Below are 25,599 nucleotides of genomic sequence, written 5' to 3'. Positions count from 1 at the left end.
ATTATATTACGAAATAAAGTAAATTATATATATTTTTTAAACATTACTAGCTTTTTACTTGATGTCATAAATGAAAAGCATAGAAAATAAGCTTATTATATAGCAATGTTTTTATGTCTAGCTCTGTTAATCATCAGGATTGTATTTATGGTATAAAAAATTATTGCTGTTATAAATTTACTAAACTTGTTCACTTTCACAGATAAAAATTTGTCAAGGTGATAAACATTTTTATCTATTTTCGAAAAATTATTTAAAAACTGTATTGAATGAAAATAAATGTGATACCTTTTATGCCAATAAAGTGATTGTGTTTTATTCAAAAGAAAGAATTTCAACAAAATGTTCAAAACAGTTAAGTTTTCAAATTACATTACAAATTGTATTTTATATGTTGATATCTTGTAACAAACATTCTAAGATCAATCACGAGGCCCCTAATACATGTATATAGGAAAAAAAAATCAATGTCTCAAAAATCTGTCCAAGAACATATACATGTCAGTAAAACAACAATAGATCATTCAAATATAGACAAGAAATAAATAAATAAATTGAAAAAAAACCAACATTCATGAAAACAACGTAACCATCTACAATTAGGCACTGCTAATGTAAATATATGATTACAAGTGCCGGAAATAGTTATAACAGTTATGGCTTGAATATTAGTCTAATGAATTGGCTTGAATTTGAGTCTGAGGAGTTGGCTTGAATTTTAGTCTATTCTTACCTTTAATGATGGTTTGTTTCAATAGACTATTCAGACAACATTATGTCACTAGTGAACTGTACAATGGTTTTTACATGTATAAGAATTCTAAACATTAGTAGTGGCAAAATACACCATTTCTTAATATGAACAAATAGCACAATACTGTCAAAAAATATTTGACAACATCAAAATATCACAGATTTTGTTCGATAAATTGTGCCCATAACCGTTCAGAAGTTACAAACATCATTTTCGTCTAAAACACAACCAATGTATCTTCAAAATAGCAATTGTGTCTTCATAATAACAATAATGTATTCAAAGGCAATCATGTCTTCAAAGAAAAACTATGTCTTCAAAGAACAAATATGTCTTCAAATCAACAATCATGTATTCAAATGAAAAATTCCATTCTTCAAAATGATAATTATATCTTTAAAGAACAATCGTATCTTCAATGCTACTGTATTTGCTTGTAAACAAAACAGTACTCTGAGAATATGTAATATCAACAGGGTAAACAATCTGAATAGAATACAACGCTGTGCAGTTATGCAGTTTGATCTCCTATAGTTCTGTGTATAACTGCAAACTGTTTTGAATCTTTTCGATTTTCAAAATGTAAAAACTCATTCATTTTTTTAAACTTTAGCCTAATGATAAATGACATACTTAAGCAAAAAATGTAATATACATTTGTTTTCAATGGCAAGACAAATAAAATGCTGATGAAATAAACAATTAACACAGAACAGATTGTAAAATGCTGTGCACATTTATGATACACTGACATTGGAATGTAAATGAATTATTCTAAAGTTGCATGTACAGATTTGATCATCGACCGATCAGAAAGGTTTGATAATTGACCAATCAGAAAGGTTTGATCATCGACCAATCAGAAAGGTTTGATCATCGACCAATCAGAAAGGTTTGATCATCGACTAAATCAGATCCGATGGTTTTAAGATTCAAACGTAAAAAAAAGCCCTATCTGGTTGCATGAAAAATGCCAATACATAGTTTGCTAACAAAGATTCCATCTAGCCAAACGACCAGGAGATCGACGCATTTTCACTTAGGCCAAAAAATATTTCTTTAGATTCTCACCGCCACCAGTATCTTGTCAGACCCCACCCCCTCATCACTCGACCTGACCCCGCCTAAAATGTGTTTTTCTTTAGTTGTGGTAAAAAATCCGGGAAACAGAACCAAAACGGCTACAAGCATTTTGATTAAACAAGTCAAAATTAATGAACCCTAAAAATTCTTTTGTCTGGTCTAGCAAAAATGGTCAATCAACTGGCCTTTGAAACATCAAGAACCTTATCTATCTCTATAAATGTAAGCTACAAAAATGTTGCAGCTAGCCGGCGGTCTTGAGAACGTTGTAGCGTTTTAGGGACATCCTGAGGGAGCCTAACTCTTTCACAACATCATCGAGTCTTTCCTCAAGTTCTTCCTGAAAAAATGATTTAATATCTCATAGTTCATTGTAGATTTATTTTAAGTAAGTACTAAGTAGTTTAATGGACCATCTTTAGGTTTTCCTTTAAAAGGCATAAGCTGACTAGAACAGTAGCTTGCAACAGTCAATGATGTACAGAAAAGTATTTCAAATTACACAATAGACATTTACTTTCTAGTTTTGTTCAAAGTAATATTTTCTATCCGGACAATGACAAAAGCTGATAGCTTATAGCATCAAGCTCGAGTCTGGATCTAGATAGAAACCCGTACTGATGTTCTTTTTGAGAGTACATGAGAATGTACCCTGGGTGAGTGCTCACAATCTCCTGGATTACAGGTGGACACCTTTATCATTAGACAACTCTCATCCTCCTGATATTTGATGCTTTCAAGTGATTTATAGATATTTATCAGTAAAATAAAAAAGATATGTATTTTGATATATTTCACTGTTTCAAAGAAGTCATTTCTAAAATGACATTACGTTCGCATACAATTTGGTGTGCTATTCTGGAAACCTACAATTAAATGTCATTTTACATCCTTAATAGGTACATAGTAAAAAAGAAAAATTGTTGGTTTCAGTGCAAAATATTTCACCTGCGCTTCTCCTGGAATATTGATTTTGGTGCTCACTTCGTAAAATTATTTTGTTCTTACACTGAAGCAAACAACTATTCTCTTCTTTACTTTCTATTGCAGTTTAATATCTGGACTTCCTTAACTAACCTACCTTATGCTTTCTATTCTGTCTGTCAACGCGTCCGTGCATGGGGATCTTGTTGATTGATGATTCCAGCTGAACTTTCTCCACCTGTAGACCGTCATAGCGAGTTTCCATCTCAGCGATGGAACGCAGACGTTCAGTCACTCTCTGCTCCTGGAGATAGTTTGTTTAGTGAATAAACATGTACAGATGATATTACACTTATATCAGAACAGAACAGAACAGAACATTTATTGTTAACTTGAACATATACAGTTCATCGTTCTATCAACTAGTACAATTATTATTACTTTAGATGAATTGTTTCAGTAATATGTTTCCTGCTCTGTGTCCTTTTGTTTTTCTTGACTACAAGCAGAAAATTATATACTGTGGAAACCCATTGGCTCAATATCCCAGGGACTGACTTAAATACTTTCAGCCTCGGAAAAATCTAATCGAGCTAAGCGGGGCTTACATAGAGTAAAACAAAATTGGTCCAGTTCGAGCCAAAGAGAAAATCAAGCCAACAGTGGTTAACTGATCATTTCTCATAAATCAAAGATCACAGAGTACAAGCTTATGTCTATGAAACAATACTTAATAATAATACATGATATGCATACTGACCATGGTTTTTGCTGTGGGCTGCTGGCTGGGGGCAGGTTTAGCCATGGAAGTGTAGACATTTTCCCAGCCTGGCCGAGTGGTCAGTTGACCGTTCCTCATAAGATCCAAGGTATTGGCCACCTGGGAATCCCCATCACTTGCTTATATGGGGAAAGATGTGTTTTTCAAATATGTGTATTATATTGTTAACACAATGGAAACCACAGGGACAAGCTCAGTAGCCAAAAATTTAACAACAATCCATTTTAGAGGCATGCGTTGTATATAATTATACTGTATAGCACCATTTTGATTGTCATAACTGTTGTCAGATTTAATAAAGAAAATAATCCTATTAATAGCAATTTCTAGTGTGTTATTAATAATATGTTTGATATTAAAGGGTTTCAGCTAAGAGTTATGGCAGGGTGCTGCACCATGTCCCTTTGGTAGCACCCTTCGGTCAACATGGAGACCAGCATGGGCACCCTTCTGCCTTCTTAGAATTAAATGCTTAAGATAAAAATATGAAATATATAACTTGTTTTTATTAAACTTACATGATTATAATTACATAACTGACTCAACATATTCGGCAATTGATACCTAATATTACTTCAATTAAACACAATTATCGTTATAAAATTATTCTGACAAATTCATAAATGAAATTATGTATCCTGTCCTTTTGCTGCAGCACCCTGTCCTTTATAAAACCTAGCTAAAAAGCTACATTAGATATCTACTAGATTAAGAACATTAATTAATTAATATCCATCATATTCCTTAATATAAACTAAATACTAAATTTCAGGCATTACGTAACAATTCAACACACAGAATGCTTTTGGATCCATGAAAAAACAATATGAAAACTGAGTCCCAAATAACAACTGTCACTACATTTACCTTGTCTTTCCCCATTTGTCCTGCCTGGTTCCCCGTCTCTAGTCTGGACCCCGGCCTCACTGAGATTCTTTTGTTTACTGGACTGGCTGTCCCTCTTTCTTGGAGTCACCGTCACGGTCTTCATATCCTCGTTGAAGTCGATATTAAACCTCGTAGAGCTATTAATATCACCATTTCTCACAGGACTGTCCCCTCGATCTCTTCTCCTATCTCTATCCTTAGATTTAGTAGGTTCGCCATCCTTACTCCTTTCCCTGCTATCTTCATCCTTCTGCCTCTCCCTGGCCTTTACTTTGCCTTCTTCTGAATCCCTATTCTTTTCATAATCCCTTTTCCTCTCATCATCCCTTTTCCTGTCCCTTTCACCCCGATCCCTAGACTTGGATCCTTTCTCTGACCCTTTTTCTCCCTTGCTGGACCCAGATTTTCTGCTTGATGATTTTTCTCCACTAGGCTTATCAGCTCTAGACGAGGTCTGGCTGGATTTGGACTTGCCGTGGCTGGACAGGGCTGGGCTTTCCTTTCTTCCCCTTGCAACACCTGTAACAATAAAAAGAGGTATCCAAAACACTTCGTCCAACCTAAATGACTTGATTCCTTTACAATAAAGTTTACTGCATTATCCCTCCCCATAGCCAAGGTTCTCAAAAAGTTTTGGTTGCACCGTCTCAAATACTTATGTGACCGACTGGCAACTACTTACTCTACTTCACATATATTTCCAAATTTCCATCTATTTTGGCTGACAGCCGATTCTTATTAAGAATACTGCAAAGCAGTAAATTCTATAATATCCAATACTAGATACCTTCAAATTATCAAAAGCAGAGCAAATGGATTCTGCCACTTTTCTGCGTTTTATCAAGTAGATCAAGTGTAAAGCTCAGCAATTAACATTGCAAGAGTTATTGCCATTCATACAAATACATGAATGCCAATTATTAAAGTGTTTCCATGACAGGGCCAAAAACACTGAAGAAGACGAACACCAAAAATTACATTACCTTCATATCTTCAAAGTACAACACAAAAAAAGCTAATAAAGCTGTAAATGATGTAAATTTTCCAAACAAATAATACCACTAGTCATACCTAGTTCAGGTGTATATTCATCCTTCTGGCTAGGCCGTTCACTGCCGTAAAATTTCTTCTGCAGCTTCAAAGGTGGTGGTGAAAATGATGGTTTAACTGCTACAGCCTGTCTCATCATATCTCGTAGCTTATAAAGATCCCGTTCAGCCTTGAGCAGGGGCGAGTAATCAGACACCTCAGAGTCGGCCTGACTGGCCGGAGACATGGCTCTTGGAGGAGTTATCTCCCTTAGTCGAGGTCTGTCTCTTGTCGGCTCTTCAGGGGCGGTTTTTGGTCTTGTCTGTGATCTATTAATAAAAGATTTGCTTACACATATAAACATATATTAAAACTATACAGGTATAGCAATGACAGACACAGCTTATGTTATAAAGATTGCTGATAATCATGTTTATTACACTAAATCTTTACCAGTTGTGATGTCATTTTAATTTTTGGAAATGGCACTGAAAGCGAAGCATATTTATAATTTAGCATTAAGGGGCGGTATTCATAAAACATCTAAAGTTATTTCCTTTAAGTCGATTTCCTAACATTTTCATAGTCAAATGAAGAGAAATGTATAAGTGCTTATAACATTAATGTATGTTTGTTTATTTCAATATTAAGGTCAATGAGAATAATGTACTGAAAATTCTTTATTTTTCAGTTCATATGACTGAAAAGATACTGAAATTAGGAGGTTGACTTAAGAAGTTTTATGAATACCGCCCCAGGAAAATAAACGTTGAGAGTTATATTTATAAATAACTTAAACACAAGTACCATGAAAACGATGGAACACCAATCTGGGTCTTTGCTTGATTTCACATTAACTATCCATACTAACCTGTGAGAGACATCCTCCCTTGATGAAACAGTTTCTTCCCTTGCTGATCTGGCTGACTTTGAAGGTTGTCTCCCTTTCAATGATGGTGACTCTTCAACCTTCTTTGATTTGGAACTCCTCTGTTCTCTAGTTAGATCAGTTAAGCTAGAAGAACCAGATTTATCCAGTCTAGACCGGTCTACAGCAGAAGTTGGAGTTTTGCCTTTAGACTTCTGTATGATTGGAGTCCAATCATTCATGCTTGTGGCAAACATTGGGACCCGATGGTCAGTTGTGGGTTCTGGCGGGGTTTTGCTGGAATGTGATTGGTTGATGTTGGTTGGGGGTGGGGATTTTGATCTCCTTGCAGGATGGGCATCCCTTGGGGAGGCAGGGCCACCAAAGGAGTCATGGAGGGTAGACAGACTGAAATGATAACACATTTGATATATTTCTTCACTGGATTTAATAGTTCAAAATATCAATAAAATTGAAGAAAAGGCTTGAACTATTCCGTTAAAACAATATTTTATTTAAAAATGATCCATTTGAAACAGAAAACTCAGAACTCCTAATAAAGGACACATTAATAATACAATGAAAAATGCAGGGACAAGCTTATAAAACCATTGATAGAGACAAAATTTGATCATTCATTGATACAGAAAATAATATGAATATATTACTTGAGACTATTAAAATTAGTCAGTTTAGTGACGAATATTTTGATCAAGTTCAGGCAGCCAAATCCTTTCATTTGTATTTAGGCATATCCTGACCCAAGCCAATCTAAAACACATACCAAGTGCCCCAAACCTACATTGATACAGAAGCCTCCCATGCAATGACAATGCTCTTTTGTTTTTCTCTATTGACCAGGTGCACTATTAAGAAAAGCTGAGGCCAAAGCAGTTGAATTCGCTACACATATGCGTATGTCAGTGTATACGGGTCCAAGTTTGATCAGAACACCATACATTTCTTTCGAGTTTGATCAGAACACAGTATATAAGTTCCAAGTTTGATCAGAACACAGTATATAAGTTCCAAGTTTGATCAGAACACAGTACATAAGTTCCAAGTTAGATCAGAACACAGTACATATGTTCCAAGTTTTATCAGAACACAATACATAAATTCCAAGTTTGCTTTCAAATCTGTATTGCTCTAGAGGTTTCAAGGATACACATACACACAGTATTACAAACAAGATTAAAGACAACTGCTCCAACTGTTCTTGTTTTATTTATATATATGAGCACATCGTTAAATATTTCACCTTTAAAACTACAATGACGTCGTAAATCACGCTGGTAACTTTAAAAAGTTTCTGAAAAATCAGGCCATTGTTTGCATACATGTAAATAGATATGGTACCAAACATGTTATACTAATTATGTTAACGCACAAAGCATATCAGAACAGAATATCTATTTGAGTATACAACAAATGTTATTCATATCATTACACAAACCCAGGCTATCTACCACTCTGTCAATATCTGTGTAACCCTGCTCACAAATACATGTACAGACTTGTACTTACACTCTGTTTGATGGAAAGGAAAAAAGAAATGGCACTTTTATTAGTTTAATTAAATGAAGTGTACATTGAAACATCCATCATTGGCCACCCATGTGTGACTATACTGTGAACATTAAGTTCACTCCCCAGAAATGGTGTTCAACATTAAGTGTCAACAGAATGGATTGGTCATGGGTCCCTGACAACGACATGCTCCCTGTCCATTAGTAAAGCAGAACTTACAATGAATTACATCTAAAGATACAAAGATGGACTCAAACTTGAACACAAATTTATGAAACCAACGTTTCAGCCATCTTACAAGTTTTTGTGATGATATTTGTAATTGCACGGAAGATATATAATTTTTTTTCATCATTGCCTTTAAAAGATGTGAAAAAAAAACTTAAACTGTTCACACATTACAAGTTACAGTTAAGACGTCTAATTTAATTGAGTATTAATCCACACTTTTGTAATAAATTGGGTATCTCATATAATCTCCGTTTGTTCCTTCATCATGATCAGCCAATCACGGAAACTAGGAACTATTTTCAACTGAGATTTACCAAATCAAGTTCATCAAATTGGAGGAATTAAGTTTCCATTTTAAATTTTCAATTTATTACATGTCCATTTTAATTTATTTGCATATTCTTCTTTTTCTTATGTACTTTGTTACTCGCTGATTTCTAAAACAATTGCGTTTTCTATGATTCTACTTGCATATTAACCTGATCTTTAATCCTGTTCATCAACACATAAACTACACAGATTAATTTGAAAAACATGTATCAACTTAACTAAAACAATATGCCAAATAATCACATTTAAGCTGGGTATGTATTTTTAACCACATATAATATGTTGGACTTACTTGAGTGACTGTGTAACTTTGTGTCGAAGGTTGTCATTTTCACGTCCCAGCCTCTTGTTTTCAAGTTCCAGTTTTGATATGGTTCTGAAATATAGCGCAAAAAAATCCTATTTCGATTTGACTACATAAATTTAGTGGAACTTAGATCAGACTTTAATACATACTTCATTTGATCACCTACAATGTGCCAAAGAAAATTGCTGTAGTATTGTTTTTCTGCTTGACCAACATGCCAAAAGCTATTCAGCATTACTAAGTTGAAGAGCGCACTACTATGCCTATCTGCATGTACATGTACTGGGAAATTAAAGACTATATAAATAAACACCTATTAAGCTCTACTTTCTCTGTAAGAGACTTTTTCAGATGTCCCCATGCAGACATTTCAAAAATATTTCTAACAGAAGATTCTAAATAATAATCAAAGTCCACACAGAATTTTTCTACGTAATTATCACACACTACACACCTATTCAGCTCCACAACGTCCGTACGCGTCTCATATAGCTTGTTCTCCGTGGCCGACATTGTCTCCTGGAGAAGTTTGAACTCCTGCTCTAGTGACTCGTAACGATTAACCATCTGGAGTAAAAACAACAAGCATGCCAGTATAGGATCATATTATTTTATAGTTTGTCAAATTTTCATTGAAATCTACATTTGTATGTCCATTTATTTCATACCTGATAAATTTCTGTCTTACAAAGTGCATGATTTAGATATAAAATGCGGACATCCAGACAGAAATTTTGTAATACACTGTTGTTTTCTGATTCAGTATCACACGTTATCCTAGTGCACATGGACAAGTCTACTTGCACAATACAACAATAAAATGTATTTAAATGCTTATAAAAAGAGATATAATTGTTTTTATCTATTTAAAAACAAATACATTTAAGGTACGAAATGAAAGATATACTAGTAATACTATATGTTAGTCAGTCGATATGTGGTGCTTGTATCACCTCTCTTTGCTTGCATCATGATATACTAAACTTGTCCTGCAGTCTCGTGCAAGCAAATCAAAGTAAAACAACCCCACATATTTAAAGGCTTACATAATTTTCCCAATTTACAACAGAAGTAATGACTTTTGTAATGACTAAATATTGAACATAAATACTGAACAGGGTACTGTATTTATTTGGAATTAAGGAAGACTCACATTTTTACACTTATTGTTTCTAAAAACTTCATTTTTTTCCAATTAAACAAAATTATTTAAGATTTCATGAAAAGAGACCTGAAAACTACTCTGCCACATTTAAAAAGGCAAGTTCAAGAGGCATTTGAAACAGAACCATGCTACAGCAAGAGTTAGACACCAACAGTTTTAGCAAGGGAATATGTCAGACTACCCAATTTCAAAAGTGCGTGTCAAAATGAACAAATTCAGTGTATAAGATAAGAGTTCAATGGCAAAAAAAAGATAATTAATTTTTGATTTTAATTATCAAGTTTTAAGTTTGAATGAAAACTCCAGAAACAGGATAATTAAGAGATCCTAAATCACATTTATTATTACTGTCTTTCATTGCATAAACTAAGAGTCTGACAAAGCTCCATGCTCAAATTAAGGATTCTTGGGCTATCAACATTCCTATGTGTTTTACCCATACAGCATAGTAAAATACTTACCCTTTGCAGAGAGATCTTATCCTGTCTCCTAAGCTCCATCTCTTCCTCAAGATTCTTCTTATACAGCTTCGCACCATCCTCTGCAGATGTCACGCGGGATTCCAGCTCATTAATCAACTCATCCCGTTCCCGACAATATCGCTGTAACTCCTCGATGTGAGCTCGATGTTGAATGCCCATTGTCTTCGAGTCAGTGTAGGCTGCTGCATATTCACTCTGAAGGTACAATGTAATAAACGTGAAGTTTTTCTTTATCCATTTTTTGTCAATTGGGCAAAGGCCCTTTTTTGTAACACTAAATTGTGAAAAAATCCAGATTTTTAAATCAATGATAAATGAAAACTGCTTGAAATGGCTTTTAACAATGCTTCTGGTGATTTCTATCCTAAAATAATTATACAAGAAGGAATAACAACAGGCCATTGACAAAATGTTTGAGGAAAATAATTTAGAGGTTAATACACGGCGTAGCCGGGCCGTTGAGTGATAATTGGCCTGAGTGACTCATAATGGCCCGAGACGTAGTCAAGGCATATTATGAGCATGAGGGCCAATTTTCACGCAACGGCCCGGCTACACCGTGTATTAACCTCTTTAATACATATGTTTGTTTTTCTTATTTTGCAACTTTAAAGTTTGCTTTTAAAGTTTACCTGCACGTCCAGTTGTGCATTCTCATTTAGTTTTGTGTTTTGAATGTCAACGCAGAATAACAAACGCCGCCCCAACAGTCCACACAGGTTATCAAACACTAGCATGTTTTCCTAACCTGCGTTCACGTTTGCCTCCTTTAGGATTTAAATAATCAATATGTTCCAGCAGATCAATAAAATTTGATATATTTAGTCAGGACATTATTTTGCAGTCGCCTAAATTGATTTTAAGGCAAACATTGAATTCACGTGAAAAAGTTCTACGGGCCGCAAAATAATAATCGAAAATCAGCCCGGGCTGCAAAACTGATAATCGCTAAGTCATGCAAATAATCATGAAATCCCAAATGTGTTACTATATATAGTAACATATGTATTAAGTGAACATAATAATTTGAAGAATTGTTGATTTTAAAAATGCCTTTGGGAACAATAAACAACAATGAACAGGGCACTTTTCCCCAGCATTTATATGTATACGGGGATTAGTGGTTAACTGGATCACATTCAAAAGTAAATCATATGGCTTATGTGAATGACAATGTGAATCGAAACTGTGTGAGATATGATCATGTCTAGTGCTGGTAGTATTTTAACCTGCCAGGAGTATTTAAACCTACCGGTAGTATTTAAACATGCGGGAGTATTTTAACCTTCCAGGAGTATTTAAACCTAAGTGAAGGTTATCTATTCATTAAAATCAGATTAAGTCAAGCATATTTAATGAGGTCATTTGCAATGGCTTGTCAACATTAAAGTGAGCATTCTTCACATTTCTACTCTAATTATTACCGAAATTTATAGAATAAACTCGGTTATTCTCCTGAGAATACGATTAAAATTATTGCCCCATACTATAGAACATATTAAGATTTTTACAATAACTTCAAAGTCCATTACAGGCTGAAATCAGAAAGATGTTGAATTTATATCTTGAAAATGAAATCAGATTTCACCTGAATTTTTCTCACCATTTTTCCCCTGCGTATGTATCTCTCCTAGCCAGCTAACTTTCAAAAGCTTTATTTAAATACTTACTGCTCTCTTTTCAAGGCCAGCGTTCTTCTGTTCCATGGTCCTTAGCTTCCTGTAAATACACAGGAGAGTGAAACAAATGAAGCCTCTTTTATTTAAATAAATTAAATATATTTCAATTTTCCACTGAAATAAGTAAACATAAATTGACATTGGCTGGTATCAAAAGGACAAACGATCATTTACTCTACTTTTTGTTTTGAATCTGTAGGCTCTGCATCCATATTAAGATAGTGAATACACACTCCTAATAAAGTGTCTTACTTAAATAAGATCTGATGGTCACATCTTGATATCAATGTTCGGAAATATCTGGATTTCAAAATTGCTATTTATAACTCAGCTGATGAAGAAGTTATGAACAACTCAGACTCTGTATTCATTTGGAGTTCATTACTTTTTTAAATAGAATATGTGCGCCACATACGCTAAACATTTTGAATAAAATTCATGAATGGTCGGACAAGAATTTTTTAACGATTTAGCTATAATTTACAAAGTAAAATTGAAACTTGAAACAAACATATCATTTATTTACACCTAACACGATCATTATTTATTTTTTTTATAAATAATGCACAAACTACAAGCTATTCTAGCATAAAACTAGGCCAGACGAAACTAATGTTGTAGTTCTGGTTACTGGACAAACTCCATTTTTAATTAAGTCCCGCCCTTATTGTTGTTCTTTAAAATTTGTAAAAGATGGTACAATTGGTATTGTATTGTATTTTGTTTGTGGTAATATTAAATATTAATGAATAAAGTCAGAATGTGTATGTATGTAAACATTATGATGATATACATACTTTGTACACAATAAGTTGTTCAAAAATAAAACATTTTCCCAAACTTTCCTAGCCTGTTTTTTCAACATCTAACAGGAGCCACAACATTATTTTTGTTTGGTCATTATGTGAGAGATACTGTTTCTTACTCATGCAATTTATCCAGCTCCTCCCCAAGGCCATGTATACGCGACGTCAGGTGCTTGTTTTCCGCCTCTAGTAACTGTGAGTGTGCGGTTGAATGTACTGAAACGTCAGCACTCACAGTAGTTCCTTCAAGCGCATCCGAGAGGGCTCGTCTCAGCTCACGTAGCTCATCTTCATAGTAGGCGCGTAGGTCGTTAAGATGCTTGGCATGTTTTTCTCTTAAGTTAATGCGTGTGCTAAAATAGAAGTGTTGAGAACAAAATTATCTTTGGTGTATGATGAGATTTGATCTGTTAGCAAAGCATAAATATTTTTGTAATTTAAAAAAATGCTGAACCTTAAATAGTGACTTGTGAATTTCTTCAAATATTAGATTTAAGAATTCACTTTTGAAGTATCTACATAAGCACCAAACAACAATTTCTCTGTAAAGAAATATAAATGTTTCCTTAGTAACCTTACCATCAGCTTTCATTTGTTCACACTGTGAATCCTAAAGTTATTAATATTCATACATGTACAAAATCTTGAAAAATTAGCGAATTCCTTACTTATACGAGAGCTGGGAGTCATCACTTCGGACAGAGTCGTTCAGTTCCTGCCTGCGTCTATCTTCTCCTCCGTACAACTCTGCCCTGTCCATGGAGAATCCTGGGATGTGCGCGGGTTCATGCAGGGACCGGGTCAGGCGGATGGAATCTCGGGTCGTATCTCTACTGCTGGAGACTGGCTCGGCTCTGACACTTTGGGTCATCTGATGGGTAACATGGATATTGAAAATAATTTTCTTCACATTTTCATTAAACATGACGGGAAACAAGCTATTTCTATTCTAAACAGTTTTACACTTGTGTATAAATCAGTACAGGTGTGCATTGTGAGGCCATAAAATCCGCCCCTCAAACCAACAACCATATTGGTGTGAGGTGGACACCTACATCACCTTAGATTCTTAACTATTCTGTTACTGCAAGTGTACGCATCTTGTACAAAGGGGGTATTGGAGTGCACCCCTACTCTGAGCCTCTTTGTGCCTCACTCTCCGTCTGGGAGGCCTCACAAGCTTTATAAACTATCACTCGGAGTGTACAAACCCTGTTCATAATTGGCAAGTGCCTGTTAAAGAACACTACTCTCGGTCTCTGTCTCCCTCTGGCAGGCCCCTCAAGCTTGACTGACTATCACTGAGAGTGTACTTCTGCTGTTCATAATTGGCATGTGCCTGCCTGGGCCTCTCTCCCACTTGATTATCAAAAGAGTGTACTTACCATTTCCTTATTGACCAGCGACTGCTAAAGACCACTGCTCTGGATCTCTATCTGTCTCTTGGAGGCTTAGGAAGCTTTAACGACTATCATTAAGCATTTACTTCCCCTGTTCCTAATTGCAAAGTGCCTGCTATAAACCACTGCACTGGGTCACCCTGTGTAAAGATCCACCTTTTGGAGGCACTGCAAAGATGTGCCTGCTAAATACCCCTGCTCATGGCCTCTCTCCCACTATGGGAGGCTCAGCAAGCTTGATTGACTATTGCTAAGACTTACCCTGCCCATAAGGGGCATAGGACTGCTGTAGACCCTGCTCTGGGCCTCTCTGTGGCAAGATCCCCCTCTTGGAGGCCCCTCAGGCTGGACCGACTATCATTGAGAGTGTCCAACAGGTCTTTGACATGGGGAGACACTGAATCTGTCCAAAGAAATTGCATGGGTTATAAGCAGGGATGCAAATATTCGATCAAACGTTTGGTATTCGATTGTCAAAAACGGTATTCGAATATTCGAAAAATTAGTGCAAAAAAAAAGAATAAAAAATCTTTTGCCTACAACACTGTTTTTGTTTATAAAGTTAGTTTGTCTTGTTTTTACAACGACTGGCCCCGTTTTTACAACAACTGGCCCCTAATGCCAGAGGTGTGAATGTGATGAGAATACAAAACACATGTCATATGTCATTTAGGGACATATCGTCGGGTACTATAAAGAGTCACCCCAATGTTACAATACTGGCTAGGAATCGGCTTTAACACCAATGTGTTGTCTTGGCTGCAAATTAAGTTGTGCAACATAGCTCAAATGGCCGTGATGATATTAATGCCATGTGCTACAATAATGTTGTTATATGTATGTGCTTAAAACGGTCTTCCATGTTTTGTTACAATGTTCGTGCATTGAAATGTAAATGTATAATATAGCGTTTTAGGATACATTTCCGCTATTGTTGTACCATAGATGATCAAATCCACATTTGTTTTTAGTTTCCATTGGTGCAAAACGCTATTTGACTTGGAATCCATCTAATTTCACATTGTTTAGAAATGTGAAGGCTACGGAATTGAAATAATTTGATTTTCTTTTTTGCTTGTTCATAATGTATTGCTTTTTTCGTCCTAAAAATGAAAAATAAATCAAAGGCTCATTTGGGTAAATTGTAATCCGCCGCGCGTACTGGCAATGACAAAGTAGGGCAAAAATGCCCCGGCTATTACTTTAGCAAATTATTATAGTAGTTAACTACATCTTTTAAAATATGTATTTTGGTAAGCGAATATTCGAATATTCGATCGAAAGAATTATCGAATATTCGAATATCAGTTTTGCCATTCGTTTGCATCCCAAGTTATAAGGGATCTGCCATCATTTCTATTCTTAAAAATGTATTTATTAGTATTTGGAATTCAGATTGAAATTATATTGCAGTGTTTTCCGTAATAAATTTATGAGTTTTAAACAACTGTAAGGTAGATAAAGCAACTCAAAAGTATTACCTCTGCTTTTCTCTGACCTTGACCTTTGCCCTTCCGGTGACCTTTCCCTACTTCTTTCAGGCTCCAACGACCTTTCCCTTTCACCTTTGAAATATTTAGCACTCACACCTATTGTCTCTCTATCATACGACCTCTCTCTGCTCGACCCTTCCCCACTGGGTGACCGTGACCTTTCAATGCGACCTCTGGGAGGTGACCTTCGTCCTGATTGTTGTGGCCTTCCTAGGCTACTTTCAAGGTCATTGTCAGGTGAACGCCTGGCAGATCGTGGGGAAGGGGTTCTATCAACTTCATCTCTCATCTCCTGGTAAATTTCACGCCAGGATTTGGACTCAAATGAATTTCTAAGGGCTGTTACATTATCTCTACCTGTAAGAATAAACAAATTTGGTAAATATTAAATCTTAATAGTTATATCATTAAAAAAACTTTTTTGTTAATATATATACCTGACATTACATAAAGATTGTTGTATCTTGTATTACCAACTTAACGTGAAGTAGTTTTTGTACAACATTCAATAAATAGTAAACGGGTATTCTGAATTCAGAGTGTGAGTGTTGTTTTTTTTAATTTTAAGTAAATGGTTCCTTTGAACAAAGATGTGAAACTTAAACTCAACATTTAATCTTAAATTAAATCTTAATTAAATTATTGAATCTTAAATTGTCTTCTAACTTTGCATAAATAAAATATGCCCTTATAAATCTTTACCTGATTTTTCGCCGGATGACCTTGACATATCAGGTGACCTTGTTCTAACATCTGAGGGGACCCCACCTTCATGACTGTGATATCTACAAGATAGTATTATTTTCTACACTTCCATTTGCCATTAACACCAAAGATGACAAATAATTCAACATTTTATTCATAAAATTAGTCACCCTAGTTCAATGATTCAATAACTGCATATAGAAATAACATCAGCATCAATGAACAAGATCTAGAATTACAGTGATGTTGTTTTCTAAACTCAATCGGTTCCAACATGTACATGCAAACTTAGCCACTTAGTAATAAATTACTCAGTAAATCTTTCATGTCCTTCAACTTAATTATTCAAACCTTGCACTTAAACACATTCTCTTCAGGATGAGTTTTCATAATGGGGTACAAAGGTTACAAGCAGTGACCCAGTATGACATGTGCTTTTGACGCAATTGTTTCATTTTAGAAAATATTAACAACAAGAGGCCCAAAAGGGCCTATGCTCTACTGGCATGGCTTTTGTGGTCATATCAATCCAGAGAATGAATGTATAGGTAAAAGGCAACAGACATATACTTTATGTTTTGTGTTTGGGTTACCTGAAAACGTAGCACGTTCAACATCTGAGCCCAGAAAGTATTGTAAGCAGATTAGTTGCATTAACTATTTTAATATGTGCCAAGTAAAAGTCATCTGACAAAAAAAAAATGCTTTCAAAACTGTACTCATAGTAAAAATTTCTGTAGTTTTAAAAGTTAAAAAAAGTTGGTCAAAAGGTCAAAGTCAAGGGCATCCTAGGACAACATTGATCAATTTGAACAAACATTCACAATCAATTGTGCTGAGATGGATGCACGAACACACAAAAAGATTTTCAAACCTTTCCAGATTTATGTTTACCAAACCTGTGAACCCTGGGTGTGGCCAGTAATGACACCAGGTGCATAATTTAAACATACACAACCAATTTTGTTAAGATGAAAGCGCAAACTACAGAACTTAAAGCTAAAAAATGGCCTTTGGGCTTTCAACAAGAACAAGGCAGAGTAATTCACAAAATCAACTGCAGAAGCAAAAAGCAATTGTCTCTCAAAATCCTAGACTTGCAAATTGTCTCCCTTAACTCTAGACTTGAATTTACATGTACATGTAAACTTGGCTAAAAATAGAATTCGCTCATGCAGACCTGGCTAAAAATAGAAAGCATTTCTTTAAAACTTTCATGGCCCATAATCTAGGCATTTATGGGCGGATCTGGCTGGTTTTCGAAAGGAACCGAGCTCTAATGGATATCTAGATACTGTACAAGTTTCATCGAGATACAATCAAAACTGAAGACTGTATCATGTTCACAAGCAATTGTTTACAGACGCACGACCGCACGGATGCACATACTACGTACACATTACCATCGCATAAGCTCTTCTGGCCTTTGGCCAGTAGAGCTAAAAACCTAAAATCTTTTGTAATTGTCCTTTTTTAAATGCATGGCCTCACTTCAAAAAGCAGAAGCAACAAAATCACAAATTTTCATTAGCAACATGTTTGGAATTGTATTGGTAAATTGATCACATAATATTTGTTTACAAAATGCCCAAGTTACAATTTTTGAAGTTACAATATCTGAAGGTTCAGCATTTCTGTACCTTTGTGAGATGCCCAATCATGTTTGGACATTTTGATCACATGATACCATTTTCTCATTGGACTAATTCTTCGGTATTTTGCAATTAGATGCAGCTCGCCTTTTAAATTTTAGTGAAAATTTTGAAACTGGAAAAAATGCAGCTTTGGTATTTAGACTTTAGGCCATCGATATATGTATGAACATACCTCCTCGTTTCAAGTTGCTCATCAGGCGACATGCCAGCCAGTGCTTCCTTGTGTATATCAAGTTTCTTCCGAATGGCAGAGTGTTGTTTCTGGAGCTCATGTTCCATCTGCTGTTGTAGACGTTGAATGTTATACTGGTGTCGATCATACTGTGATCTCAAGTCTCGACGATGATCTTTTTCCAGAGTCTCAAACATGTCTGTCCACTTGGCCTGCAAACAAGAATATGACAAGATATTTTTTTCAGTAATTCCCATTAATACATGCTACACATATCTACACTGCACGACAATATCAAGATGTTTTCAATAAGAGTACTATAGCATGAAAGACAATGACAATAATTATCAAAATTAAAAATATAATTATTAAGATTAAAAATAATTGACCTAAAAAATGTAATTATCTAGTCTTCAGTAAACAGTCAACTTCAATCATCTTCTGGAAAAGGATGTGTTCGAAAATTACACTTTATATTCTAATATAAGGGGAAATGGGAAAGAGAGCTCTTTTTAAACAGAACTAAACTTACAAATAAGCCAGGTTTACCTGTTGCTGCTGCAGTGTCTTGAAACCTGGTATGACCCCTGAGTCATGTGACCTAGAGTGGGCAGAGTTTTTACTGGTGTCCCTACTTCCTGTAATGTCTCTACTTCCTGTGACATCCCTACTTCCTGTTATGTCTCGACTTCCTGTAGTATCTGGTACCCGGTCATATGCTCGTCTTAACAGCTCCTCCTCATAAGTGGATTGGAACCGGCTAGAATCTCTAGTACTGTCATAGGATGCGTATCTAGAAACATACATGTACACAGATTTATGAACCAATTACAACCAAAAAACTGATTTTGTTTGCAATCCCTAAGTGCTCTAACTTCCTACACTAATTTTTAACATCATTTATAGACACCAAGAACTGTCACAGGAACGTGAAAAATCCATCTAATTGGCATTGTCAGATTGATCGCCATTTGACATATAAGAATAATGAAGAAATAGCAAAAATAAGACAACACAGCCGAAAATCAATGAATTAGTTTATGCAATGCATAAATCAAAAGGCAATCATTTACAGTTCTCAGTCATAGCATTGCCATTTTATCACTGAGATTCAGAGACTGATGTAAACAATTACAAAATGCAATAATCATGGATGGACAGTGGGGATCCTATAATTCAACTTTCTGGGGCATAAAAACAGATGGCTGATATTTTATCAAATAAGTCTTAATCAATCTAAATGAAAAAATACCTTTAATTCCTTATTTGCCTTTTAACAGTACCTTGCAATGTCAATGTATTTAATTTTTAAATATCTATATTGAAAATGGATTTACAAAATGATTTGATTAATAGATCAATCAATCAATCAATGTGTATATCGAACAGAAGGCAATTTGTTACCTGTCAGTGTCCTGTAAGTACTGACTATCAGTGACCTCAAGATATCGGCTGTCTGATGCCAGTCGGTCACTTTCATCCTTCTCATAAGACCTAGAGAGTAACATTTATAATTAGCATGTAGGTGTACCACATAAATAACATTGAATACGATTATTAGTTATGATATTTTCACAATTCATAGATGTGTCTTGGAAATATGAGTTCCTACATTGACCATGAGATACATAAAGTACATCCCCTAGAGTAATATGCTACAAATGTTAGAGCTTTAACAAAGAGATATGGAAGGTTGCTGCACCCTGTTCCTTTTTGGTAGCACCCATCTGCTCCCATGAAGACCAGCATGAGCACCCTTTAGCCCTAATAGAGTGAAATGCTTCAGATAATCAAGTATTTCTTTTGCTATAATGATTAAAACTTAAAATCTGATTATAAATTCACACAAACTTGACAGATATACATGTATATATAAATAAAAATTTCTTAAAGTTCAAATTCTTCAAAGCCTGACACAATTTGTCCTTTTCTCCCTGTCCTTTCTAAAACCTAGCTCAAATCCTCTTTGTTTTATTAGTGTTCAATTTCTGCTTTTGCACACAGTTTCCATTAATCATAATGCTAATGGTGATAGACATGGCACCAATACCAGGTCTGTCTTTATAAGTGGGCTAAATTCAACATACCTGTCCTTCCTGGCATGTTCCCCGTGGGACAGTGGACTCTTCCCAGAATCCCGCTGGCCACTGCCATCTTCTCTTGTACCTGCAGATTTAACTAAAAAATGAAGTGTCTGATTATTTATATAAAGATAATTAAAGAGATGTCTTAGCTTTAAACCTTTCCTTTATAAATACTCCTTTTTACTCCTCTATCCGTAGCCACATAGATTCACCATTTTACTCCTAAGTTATATAATATGGAGATTAACCATATTAACTTAAGAAAACATTTTTTTTCCATTTTATCAACAGAAAACAACAAACCGGACATAAACTCAGCATTTGTGGAATTTGTTACACAAATTGAAAAAAGAAATTTTCTCATAGGACTAATAAACAGAAAAAGAAAATGTGTGATTATTACTTATGCCTGGCCTTCCAACTTCATCTAGATGGTTTTCTTTAGCAAGCAGAGCTCTGATTTTCTCCATGTCCAAAGACGATTCAGTTTCCAGCTGGTGGGAATCACTCCTCCCTCTATCATCAACTTTCCAAGATTCAACATTGATTCTATCAGCTCCTAGAACATCTTCAACAACTTCTGCAACCTTCTCTTTCTTTCTCTCAACAGTGTCATGAGATTCACTTCTTTTGTTCAATTTGACTTCATTTTTTTCATCACTTTGTTCAGAGTCTCTTGGTGATGTTTTTGGAGACACTTTTGGTGAAAGCAAGTCCGCTCCGACTCTGATTCCTGCACCATCTTTTGCAGTTTTGATAATCCTGAATTTACCATTTTCTGTGACAGATTCATACTGAACTAGCGGAGGTGACATAGAAGCCTTTTTTGCATTTTCAGTTTCAATACTTTGTTCAAATTCTTGCTCGTCACCAAAGTGTTTCTCATTGAATTCTAGCTCAATATCTATTTCTGACTTTTCTCTCCCCTCTGGTTTACCAAACCCTTCCTGACTATCCAGTCTAGGAGAAGAATCAGTTGTACTGGGATCTCTGTTCACAGAAAAGGATCTCGCTTGTGGTTCATACACTTGTCTTTGAACATCGAAGACAGTTTCTTCCTTCTTGTTCTCAAAAGCACTTTGGCCATCACCATTTTCAGACGATGAAGCTGATTTAGGCGAAGCTGGGGAAACTTCTTCCACATCTTCTAAACCATACAGTTTCATTATGTTAGCCTTTTCTTCATCATTCATTGAATCAACAACTTCATCTTCATTTTCATCCAATTCACTAACTTCAGGACTTTTTGATCTATCAGTTTCTTCCATATCAGCATACTGGAACAAACCTACAGCAGTATCTCCAGAATGATCATACTTTTCTTTACCATCTTTACTGCCATTTTCTCCACCACCAACATCACTAATCTCATCATCAGTCTCTTCTGATTCTTCTTTGTCAGAATCAGCCCCATACTGAAACAACCCAACCTTTGCAACATTTATTGCAGTATTTCCGTCTGTATTCTCAGTAGTGTCATCCTCTTCAACCTGATCTGCTTTGATAAGGCTAACAGCAGAATCTATGACCTTTTTTACAACTGCTTCAGCTAATAAGCTACTATCTGTGGCATCACTAGTCACAGATATTTCAGATGCTGCATCAGTTACATCTCTTCCAGCAGCTGCATTATCAGCACCAACTTCACCACCACTGTCTCGTTCAATTCCAGTATCAGCTGAAGCGTTTTCCGGAACAAGAACATTTATAGTTGAACTGGCTGATAGGTCTACATTGATATTCTCAATATTCCAATCATCAGGATCTACTTGACCATTCTGAACATTGATATCAATCATGGCATCAATATCTTTGTCCAGATCAGCTGCTCCATCTCCCAATCCCTTCTCTTGGCCAGATGTTTTGCTGACCTCTGATGATCTCTCACTTTCTGACACCTGACCTGATGCCCCACCATCTGAAGATTCCCCTGGAGTAATGTCCCTTTCCCCATGTTCAACAACAGTGCCTTCCTCCTCTTGGGTCCCAGCTACTTCAGCTGAAGCAGTACTCATTCCTGCAACAGATCCATTGGTTATTCAAGATACACGGTCAGAGAGAATATTTTGCTTTGTATTAGTATTGTATGGTCTCAAATAACCATCGCCATTTTCACGTAAAACAAAAATTTCGTCACTGTCAACAAACATGGTGGCCGATATTGGCAGACGATTTTAACATTTTTTCTATGCATCCTAAAACCCAAAACATAGATTACAAGTTTTATTCTCGAGTTTTTCACAGATTCTATTGCCTGCATCTTATAACCCCTATCGTCTTATAACCAGTCATTTATGGTACATATAATGATTTATAGACAATACTTAAACATAAAACCTAGCAAGAGATATTGGACACAAGTTGTGCATTTATTTATATCAGTAAAAGAGATCTATCATTCAAGTTGCTTATGAAATGTTGCCTTTCTGAAACCAGAACAGTTTATAATAATATATCTTACAGTACAGTCAGCATTTCTGATTGCAAGCTTCAACAACAAAGATTGTGTCAGAAATAACATGAACAAGCCACTCACTGACATTTAATCTGACTGTTGTGCCAGGTGAACACTTATACCGGTAATTATATAAGGCACAGTTCCTTCCATGGGAATTCTACATGTAATTAACAACACAGTTGTGGTGTCCCCTTGCAGAACTAGGGGTCAATTAAGGAGATAAACCCTGTCACTCTCTCTCTCCAATGTCACAAGTATAACAAGAGCTATTACATATAAACAGTGCACTCGACTATTTCGCTGTTTTTAATTTTATGTGCACTCGACTATTTCGCTGTTTTTAATTTTAAGTATAGCAATGTTCTGGTGAAACTGTATAATAAGATTAATTGCAAATCTTAACCATAATTTTAAACTGAATAATAAATGGCCATATTTTGCATCATATGCAAAATAGAGTAATCTAACTTGAAATATTGACATTGCACAAATAAAGCTACTATTTAATTTTAAAGTATGATGGATGGTTGAGAATCCTTGTTTTAAATTTCAATGCAATAAATGAAGTAGTTGCTGAAATGTGGGTACATGATGCAAAACAAGAACTTATCAAATAATAAAGGGGCAAAATTTGCATAATATGCAAAATACAGTTATCTTACTTGATGTGAAGTACTTTGGATTGCTGAGTTCCGTTGTATAAGGTCTCAATACATTAAACATCAAGTAGTTAATGAGATATCAATCTACATACAAAACCTGAACTAGAATTTTGAAAGTCAATTAATTAAGGGCAATAATTTGCATTACATTCAAAATAATATATATTATCTAACTTCATAATTTGAGTAAGTTTGAAAGTTAGGATCAAATATTTTAAGTTTTAATACAATATGATGAATTTGATTAAAAAATATCTTCAAGGGTGCTAACATGCAAAACATAGATCAAAGAGTGACGCCGATGCCAGGATGGGTAGTATAGATCTCCTTAAGTCCATATAAAAAGCCGCTTCAGAGTCATTGACAATTTTTGTTTAGGCGACTCTGCGCATCCATATCCCACTTGTTGTTTTCCTAGCCAAGAATGACAGATCCCTGTACTAAGTATATTGTGCCGAAGATAACGGGCACCTGCTAGGTAGATAAAAAATGGCAATGCTTTGTTGACAGATCAATCTGAATTTTTGTTTCATGAAACACTAAGTGCATTAAGAGAAAGGTATTGGCTCAAAATAATTCATTTGTAACTTCTGTGTTTTTATTTAAAAACCTCTGACAAAGCTTCGAGATAGACCTCTTTATACAATCATAACAACTCGGCCATGGCCAAAATTTTCCGAGCGATTTAAAACTGTGCCCTAAAGACTTGCAGGTGCCCTTCATGTATATATCGTTATGTTTTGACAGAATGAAATGAAGAAAAGCCGTCAAACTCATAATCAGTTGGATATTTATTTTTTGTGTACGGAACTAATATAAAATAACATTTTCTGGTAATATTTCTTGTTTTTATGATATTTTATAGACACTATATGCTTTAACCCGGAATCCTGATCGGAACAACTACCCACTTTTGATACTAAACAATTTGTACGCGAAGGATTTGCCATATCAAAAATCTAAAAAAAAATCCGTCAACGTACAATTATTTGAACTATGTACATAGATCCTAGATCTTAGTTCAAACTCCAGTCAGGCCACAAACTCTTTCTCATACTTTTGATGATTTTTTTTCCTGATTTATATCATGTTAATGAATCCATGAAAATCTTTAAGCCATTAATGATTTTATCATAGCCATGAAGTTTAAATTTAAATCAGTTAAATAAATGATGGGAGAAAGATGGGTGGGGTAAAAACAAATCATAACGCATACGACGTTTCGTATGAAAAACAGCTGGAATTGATCAAACATATCATTAGGAGGAAGCCCAACACTTGTGGCTATCTAATGCAATTACCTTTTACTTGATTCCTAAATTGATAAATGCAAATTTAAATAAAACATATTAAGACTCAGACTAGTTTTGACAAGCTCCCTACTCAACGGATTGTAGTAGTAGCCTCCCTTGTGATCACTGGTTCCTGTTCCAGTTTTTACCCAGCTGATGTAAACATTATGAAATGATGACGAAAATTTCATTGGATTTTATTTCAAAATAAATCGTGGAACTAAACTTCCGTTAAAAAACTTAAGGGAGACCGTGCATTTGAGAATTGACACTGAACCAAAGCGGTAAGATTCCACTTTTTTAGGGAGTCACATGTTTTCGCGACAGTGTCAGGCCAGCTGATTGAAAAGGATTAAATCTGTTAACAATTTTAACCTTCCATATGAAAATTATTTTTTAAACAAGGAAATGTTGTTTTTTTGAGTTAGTTTCACATAACATCAATTAACAATAAAATATGTATAATGTTGATGAAAATAAGGGAAACACAAAAGAAACCACAGTGACTTGGAGGGAATGCGCTGAATTTTGACCTCTACAAAATTTAGTGCCATTTTACCTAAAATAACCTAAAATATATTTTTTCTTCAGATTCACCAAAGGGGTCACTCATACCAACCATCTAACATAAATAACTATGAATTACGGCACTATGAATTAAATAGAGTACTCTATTTAGACAAATCTAGATTTTCTGACTTGGTAAAAGTGCGGTATTAAATTCATAGTTATTTGTGCTAGATAGTTGGTATTTTAGGTAAAATGGCACTAAATTTTGTAGAGGTCAAAATTCAGCACATTCCCTCCAAGTCACTGTGAAA

At 35.2% G+C, this 25,599-nt stretch overlaps 1 protein-coding gene across 1 annotated transcript; it reads right to left on the bottom strand.

The window, feature by feature from the left end:
- Positions 1–1,995: 1,995 nt before the first annotated feature.
- Positions 1,996–24,862, bottom strand: LOC128246416 (zinc finger CCCH domain-containing protein 13-like). Its single transcript, XM_052964605.1, is given in 22 exon segments — positions 1,996–2,177; positions 2,919–3,065; positions 3,522–3,661; positions 4,410–4,949; positions 5,502–5,788; positions 6,331–6,735; positions 8,711–8,794; positions 9,180–9,292; positions 10,352–10,567; positions 12,043–12,091; positions 12,977–13,210; positions 13,526–13,728; positions 14,519–14,550; positions 14,553–14,660; positions 15,739–16,107; positions 16,453–16,535; positions 18,283–18,494; positions 18,832–19,075; positions 19,687–19,776; positions 20,370–20,448; positions 20,770–22,383; positions 24,788–24,862. Coding segments are annotated over 21 exon segments (5,343 nt in total). The 5' UTR covers positions 22,382–22,383; positions 24,788–24,862; the 3' UTR covers positions 1,996–2,081.
- Positions 24,863–25,599: the final 737 nt, after the last annotated feature.

This window comes from Mya arenaria, chromosome 9 (genome assembly GCF_026914265.1).
Source record: "Mya arenaria isolate MELC-2E11 chromosome 9, ASM2691426v1".
In the NCBI taxonomy this organism is placed as follows: domain Eukaryota; kingdom Metazoa; phylum Mollusca; class Bivalvia; order Myida; family Myidae; genus Mya; species Mya arenaria.
The sequence above is the reverse complement of the archived record's forward strand: the minus strand, read 5'-3'. Positions and strand labels throughout refer to the sequence as shown.